The sequence below is a fragment of the Pongo abelii genome, chromosome 7 (genome assembly GCF_028885655.2).
Source record: "Pongo abelii isolate AG06213 chromosome 7, NHGRI_mPonAbe1-v2.0_pri, whole genome shotgun sequence".
NCBI classification, from domain to species: domain Eukaryota; kingdom Metazoa; phylum Chordata; class Mammalia; order Primates; family Hominidae; genus Pongo; species Pongo abelii.
The window spans coordinates 71,442,821-71,450,445 of NC_071992.2; the positions used below are offsets into that span (position 1 = coordinate 71,442,821).

Below are 7,625 nucleotides of genomic sequence, written 5' to 3' on the forward strand. Positions count from 1 at the left end.
TTCACCTATAGCCTGTAAGCTCCCCACTTTGAGTTGTCCCGCCTTTCTGGACCAAACCAATGTATTTCTTAAACGTATTTGGTTGATGTCTCACACCCCTCTAAAATGTATAAAACAAAGCTGCTCCCTGACGACCTTGGGCACATGTTCTCAGGACCTCCTGAGGGCTGTGTCATGGGCCATGGTCACTCATATTTGGCTCAAAATAAATCTCTTCAAGTATTTTACAGAGTTCGACTCTTTTTGTCAACAGGCCAGAAGAGGATGTCAGCTGCACAGAGAAAGAGACCAACACCACTGGCCCTTCCAGTTCTGGTCGGACCCTGTGGAGCACACAGCCCTGTTGACAACCTCCTGAGGCCAGTCTCTCCTCCCCCTCACAGAGAGGAGCTGGGTGCACAGCTAGACACTAGAGCCCCCAGGAGGCTTTTGAGCAGGCAAGGGGAGGGCTGTCCTCAGAGCTTCTGGAAAGACAAACTTTTGCATAGTCAGGAGGTTACGTGTCCCAGGGAGAAGGCTCACATGTTGACCTACAAAAGTAGAGAGGAGGCTGGCAGGATGTCTGGCCTGTGTGGCCAGGGTATGGCTGGATGAAACATGGAAAAATACAGACTGATCCTTTAACATTCAAAGAGGAGCAAACTGCCTCAATATTGCCCATTTAGACCAGACATTAGAAGATGCGCCATTCTGCTGCCAGGACTGAGTGGAGGTTTCATCAGGAATAGGAAATGGAAGGGAAAGGTAGAGGGTGCTTTATCAACCAAAGAATTTACACCAAGATCCAGCCAAGGGTAACTGGATGGGGCTTTTCCTGTGCTGCCGGGGCTGTGGTGATTGTGCTGTGGACACGCTGGTGCATGTGTATGCTTCCTTCATAAGTAATAGAGGAATCGTGGAAACATTTTTGGAGGGGATGGCTCAGTATGAAGGCAGCAGCTGCTGTTCTCTGGGTTCTGGTTACCCTCATAACTTTTAGGCTTAATTGTTATATTGAATTCAGGGCTCCTTTCTTTCTGTTAACTGCAAGGACAATCTCATTCTTAGGAAAGAGGGCCTGGAAACTGCAGCTCATTCTGGCTTCTTCCTCCCTCTTCATCTGGGCCAGGAAGGCTGAGGGGCGGGGCTGTGATAGGCCTCCTTGTCAGAGCCCCCGTATGTGATGATCCAAGGGAGTTTCTTCTTTCCTGCCTGATTTGGTTTGGATTTGGGTTGCTGCCCAAACCTCATGTTGAATTGTAATCCCCAGTGTTGGAGGAGGAGCCTGGTGGGAGGTGATTGAATCATGTTGGCGGATTTCCCTTTTGCTGTTCTTGCGATAGTGAGGGAGTTCTCAGATCTGGTTGTTTAAAGTGTGTAGCACCTCCACCTTTGCTCTCTTCCTCCTGCTCCAGACATGTAGGATGTGCCTGCTTCCCCTTCACCTTCTGCCATGATTGTAAGTTTCCCGAGGCTTCCCCAGCCATGCTTCCTGTACAGCCTGCAGAACTGTGAGTCGATTAAACCTCTTTTCTTTATAAATTACCTGGTCTTAGGTAGTTCTTTATAGCAATATGAGAACACACTTATACACTGTCTTTCAAGTCCCCAGGAAAGACCTGAAGATCTTTCTATGATTGTCTGTATGACATTTGGAAGCAGGGACAGCTTCTTGGCACATGCATGTCTTCAGCTCTGCATTATGACCTCCATGACCTCTCATTAGGCACCCTGTGTGACCTTGTCAGGGTGCCCTTATGTGGCAGGCCAGGTGTCACTAATGTGGGCCTCCATAACAACTGTTTCAGTACTGACCCAGTGGTTAAGTTAAATATTAAAAGCTGATAGAGCCAGTGTCCTTATACAAAGGCTGGAATGTAACAAAAGCCCACCAAGAGTTTTGCCTAGGCCTTTTCTGGGCCTTAAAGTATGACAAAATAATGAAGGAATTCTGAACAGGCCCCTTTTAGGATTAAACAAGTTTTATTGGGGGGGTCTGAAGAAACTCCCCAGGCCTCCACAAACAAGTTTTTGGGGGTCTGAAGGAACTCCTCAAACCTCCGTGATTTAACAGGAGACAAGATAAGGGTAATCACCCCAGCACCTGGACCCATTTAGATTAGGTAAATTTACTGAGGCTCCAGAGGAAGGTCTTCAGGACTCAGATCTTAGTTATAGATTAGAAGAAGTTAATCACTTATGTTTTTAGATGAGTGCACACTTACATGTAGACATATAGCTTAGAAAGTATATAAGCTCTGGAAAACTTCATAATTTTGAGTTGGTCTGGCAATAACTTCCAGGCCTTCTCCCTGTAACCAGTAGCAGAAATAAAACTCTCTTCCCCACCAAGTTCATCTGCATTTCATTATTGGGCCACGAGAAATAGCAGCCCAACCCTCAGTTTGGTCTGGGAACACTTGAACCTCCACCTCCAGTTGTCAGGCAAGATCAGTTCCCAAGGATCTCCTGGGGACTCCTTGTCTGTCAGGATCTTTTGCCTTTTCTGTCATGGAGGGATGCAAGTGAAACAGAACTCAGCTCTTGTCCCCAAGAAACTCACAAAGGAAATGGGATAAATACAATAAAAGACATATAAGCCCATCAATTCTTTGCTGATTTAAATATTTCTAATTGTTCATTATTTCTCCCAACTAATGGATATCTGTTTTTTTCAGAGTGTTCTTTACTCAATTCTAAAAGAGGTAATCTTTTAGTTGGACAGATTTTATGTTATGGACAGATTTTAACCAGTTTATAGAATATATAAAGTGAGTTCATGTAATAATAGGCATTTTTGCTTCATAATTGCCAAAGAAAACAGGCATTTAAAGCCATTTAGTTGTGTGAATATAGTCTGTTAAATTTTCACCACTGAAAGTTTCCAGTTTGTTAAAATGTTCTAAAGAAAACCTAAATGCAGTAGCTTCCTACCTGAATAGTTTGTCTGTTTTGAGATAATTTAGTTTTTTATCTTGACAAAATTTTCATACAAAACTGCCTATTCTCTGCTTGGTAGTCACAGTCTCAGAATTCTCCCCAGGGATTTTTACAATTTTCTAAAATAGCTAGTATCAAATCGAATGAACTATCATTAAAAAAATAAAGTCTCAATTGATTAAATAATCAGCACAGAGGTTCCAGGCATATCCCTTGTTTGTGCAGAGGGAGACTTCATGCTTGGCGGAAGTACATGCTAGGGAGAGGTATGATTTGTGGGGTGCTCTAAAGCCCACACTTAGGTTCCTTTATATTTTCATAGATAAGCTTTATTATTTTGCGGAAAGATACCAAAGTTTTAAGGCTGTTGTTAATTACGCATTCCCCAGGATTGAGAGTGGGGGGACATGATCAGCCCTTACCAGCCTCTGATACCTCAGTAGCAATTAAGATCATATTTGAACTGAAAGCAACTAGGAGATTATTTACCACTTATTCTTCACATCACAGATGAGGGAGCTGAAACCCAGAGGACCTACATCATTTGTCCACAGGGGTGATCACATCCAGTAATTAGCAACAGAGCTGAGACATCACAGTCGCATTTCCATTTCTGGGTGCTTGCACTAGGTTTCCACTTATGGGCACTTTTCCTGGGGCCCCACTGGCTGCGTTCAGCTCTGTGGGTGTCAGCTGGTGGCTCGGTGTCAGGCCTTCCTGGGACGCTAATGGGGCACCTTGATAGGAAAGGTCAGGGACATTCCCTGGGTGCACATGTGTGCATGCTTGTTTGGGGGGTTGGGAGATGAAGCCATGTGTGAGGGGAGGCCCAGAGAAGCATGAAGCCAGTGGAAGCTGAGGGCAGAAGTGGTGCGAATCAGAGTACAACGCGTTGCTGCAGAAAGTCTGCTCAGAGAGAGCCCCTGGGAGGAAGGGAGCACGGGCCAGCATTTGCGTTGGGGTTCATCATCTTCTACATTTTCATCAGGCAAGTTATGGAATGCCTGCTTTGTTCACAGTTCTGAAGGCAAGTTCTTATTTACACCAGATTTCTAGGGGTCTTTAGGGACCGTGATCATGCTTTTCTTTGTTTCTCAACTCACAAGTGAATAGGGAGCAAAGTGCTTCAGTGTGAAGAAATCACTACAGCCCTCAGGATGAGCAATTAGGCCTTCTCCCCAGTGAAAATAGCCCCTTGGAGAAAGCCCTTGGAGCCCAGGGCACCAGAGAGCCAGTTTGTTTATTTCCTTTATTGGTGGTATTTGCTAAATTCCTGTCCCTAATGAGCTAATAGACCTTGGATGCACATAAAGGCCATTTATTTAGTTTGGTAGGTTTACTTATTTAAAAGAAAACAAACCGCTTAGAGCACTGAAGAACAAAGTCATGCAGCTGCTTAAAGTCTTAATTGTGACAGAAACAAGTCTTTTATTTTAAATCAGCAAAATAAAGTTAAGTGGAAAACTAAAAGCTCATGCCTGACAACCATATTTTCCCAAACAGATGGAATCCTTTTGGGTCTCAGAGACTGTTTTACCAGTGTTTTTAATTCATAGCCTTAGAAAATCCTGACCCAAGTAATTTCTTTTTCAGAAACATCAGATTTACACCATTTGGGTTTTAGAAAACAATGAGAGGCTTCTAAAGTTAAAAATTATTACTTAGGGATTACAAACAAAAGCTTGAGTTCCTTACTGAAGGACACCAAGAAATGCATTTAATCAGATAAGTAAATTTATTTCAACAATCTAAATAATAGTTTTATTCCCAAGTTAGCTTACATAAACTGTCTTCTGTAGAAAATATGAAAGTTTGGTGAGATTAAATTGATACAAAATTAATTGCACTCAAACTTTATTTGGGTTGTTAATAGATTTGATATTAAGCAAAAAGAAGTTAATTTTCTCATGATTAGAAGAATTTGTTTGAAGTTTCACATTAGATCTTATGAGGTACATCTAATTATTTTAAGTTCCCAATTTTATAATTAGAAATATGTCAATTAGATTTCTTTGAAGTTACTCCATGATAACTTGGAAAGTTATCACATTTATAAGTCATAACTCTAAATGGGTCTTAGATTTTAGGGTAGGTAATATCTCAAAAGGAAAAAAATAGAAACTCAAGAATGTTCCAGGAGTCAACCTATTGAAAAGAAAACAGTGCTCTGAGTTTGACAGCTGGATATTGAGGTTCTCTGATCTTTGCTGTTTCTTTTATATTCCACGACCTGTTTATACCCTGGCAGCTAAAGCAATTGCTTTAGAAGAAAAAAATTAGACCATTCTCTATAAATGATTTGAAAAGCTGTTTTTCAAATAAAAAGAAATAGAGAAGTGCTCTTTTTAAAAACCTAACTTCTAAAATCAAAAAAAAAAAAAAAACCCACACACATAGAAAATACTTGTTCTCAGAATGTTTATATTTCTATGTTTTAATTTCTTTTCAACTTGAAGAGTAGATTACCACTCCAAATTACTTTATTCTCCATTTAGTGAGGCTTCTGCTTTATTCCAGAAAGCAGCCAACATTTTGGCTGCATCTGGTTAAATTTGTTTTCTTTCATATTTTGTGGGAGCACAAGACTCAATGCTAAGGGGCACTTAAATAATTTCAAACATTTTTTTCCCACTTAAATTTATGACATCTTGATAATTACCATAAAGCATAATTGATACCTGTTAAAATGATCTATTATTCAATGCGGCTGAATTTTGTATATTACTCCAAATGACAACAGTGACATAGTGCATGGCTGTAAACTCAGGTATGACTGTGATAACACAAGGGGTATTTTGTTTATATCTACTCTGTACTTACAGAACAGGCAGGCTGTAAATTGAGCTCACTGCTGATTTACTGGGCTCACAGATTTATTACTTATACATTCAATACATTCCATAAAGAGTTCTCAAACACCTGTTATGTGTCAAGCATCTTGTTCTGCATTGCAGACAGCTTGATGGAAAAACACAAACACCCCCTTGAGGAATAGCCTGAAGACGGGGCTTCAGTGTGTGCTTCTGTGGGGTCACCCGGGGAAATGCGGAATCCTCACCTAACTCAGAAGGGGAGCCATCCGTTACTTGTTTTAAGGAGATCAGATGTGGTACTGGTGAATACTGCACATGTATCACTTATCTTATGGTGATACATATTGTTCAGAGCTACTGAAAAATACATTTTGTTCAGAGCTACTGAACAAAATCAGAATTTAATTTTACTTTGGTGACAGCCACAGACAAGCCTGGAAGCAGTAGTATTGGGGGACCAACATGAGAAAGGGTGTTTCTGTGGGTAGCAAGGAAGAGATTCTCTCAGGAGATACAAAGGAAGCGATAGAGCGCCAACCTCTCCTCCTTCTCTGGAGTCCAGATGGATATTGGCGATAATGGGAGCCAGTACAGAAGCTCTCCGGGGATGACAGGGGAGCAATGCCTGGTCCTGTTGATCCCTGCTGAAAGGAAGACTTCCTCCTAGGTGGTGGGCTTCCCCTCCTCAGGAGTCATACAATTTCTGGGCTGCCTCTTGTCAGGCTACCAGCCATTGATGACTATTGTCTAAATCTGTCACTTTCTTAGAAATTGTAAAATGACAAAATTCTAATTTTTTATCTATTTTTCATTTATTAGCTAGAATACTTCTATAGAGAGAAACTTCCCCTTATTCATTCTTAGGTTAACCTGAGTATAGAAAAGACAGGATGAATGTTTAGTAGTTTTCAAAATAATGAGTGGTTTCTGTCTGTATTCCAAACACAGTGCAGGTTTAATACATGTGAATGTATAGGTTTAATTTAATTACATTTACTGTTTTATTACATTGCAGTTATTATCCTCATTGCTACTCAAATCAACCTATTTACATCTAGCAGGTGTCTTTGAAACAACCCTAGGAGTGTGATAGCTTCCATGTTTGCTGTTATGACCAGATAGTAAAAATTTTAGGCTTTGCAGGTCGTAAAGTCTGTGTTGCAATTACCATTAGATGGTATGTCAATAAATGAGTGTGGCTGTGTTTGTTTCTGGTCTTGGCCACAGAAGCGAGATGACGAAGGAACGTCATTGTTTGGAAAGCATTGCAATAAGACGCACGCGTTGTGCCGCCACTGTGGCTCTAAGGCCTACCACCTTCAGAAGTCGACTTGTGGCAAATGTGGCTACCCTGCCAAGAGCAAGAGAAAGTATAACTGGAGTGCCAAGGCTAAAAGACGAAATACCACCAGAACTGGTCAAATGAGGCACCTAAAAATTGTATACCATAGATTCAGGCATGGATTCCGTGAAGGAACAACACCTAAACCCAAGAGGGCAGCTGTTGCAGCATCCAGTTCATCTTAATGTCAACGATTAGTCATGCAATACATGTTCTGGTTTAAAAAAATACAAAATAAATAAATAAATAAATAATAAATTAAAAAAGACAGCCCTACAGGCCATTGTTCGTGGACTCCTGTTCTGAAATAATCACAATCTGTGTACTAAGACAAAAATACCTAGCAAATGCACATCATTAAGTGTATTTAATCCTTGCTGTATCTCATGATCCTACCAAAATGTATTTCTGTTTAACTAGTCAGAAAAGGAAAAGAGGCAATCATGGAGAAGAGGTAGAGTGAATGGTAGGGGCGATGGCATTGCTTTGATAAAATAATAATGCTTCTTAATGTGATTAAAAACATATCTCTATATATACTCATAGATGTA

General features: G+C 40.8%; 1 protein-coding gene across 1 annotated transcript; it reads left to right on the top strand.

Annotated features, from left to right (window-relative positions):
* Window positions 1-5,962: 5,962 nt before the first annotated feature.
* LOC100936627 (large ribosomal subunit protein eL37-like) lies at window positions 5,963-7,275 on the top strand. The gene is made up of 2 exons (XM_054561111.1): window positions 5,963-6,028; window positions 6,960-7,275. The coding sequence occupies exons 1-2, from the start codon at window positions 5,963-5,965 to the stop codon at window positions 7,257-7,259; spliced, it is 366 nt and encodes a 121-aa protein (XP_054417086.1). The 3' UTR covers window positions 7,260-7,275.
* The last annotated feature ends 350 nt before the right edge of the window (window positions 7,276-7,625 follow it).

Bases quoted from the DNA above. Each gene is read 5' to 3' on its own strand.
- LOC100936627 (XM_054561111.1), top strand. From the start codon at position 5,963: ATGCGGAATCCTCACCTAACTCAGAAGGGGAGCCATCCGTTACTTGTT. The intron at 6,029-6,959 runs GTACTGGTGAAT...TCTTGGCCACAG, and splicing joins TTTTAAGGAGATCAGATGTG to AAGCGAGATGACGAAGGAAC.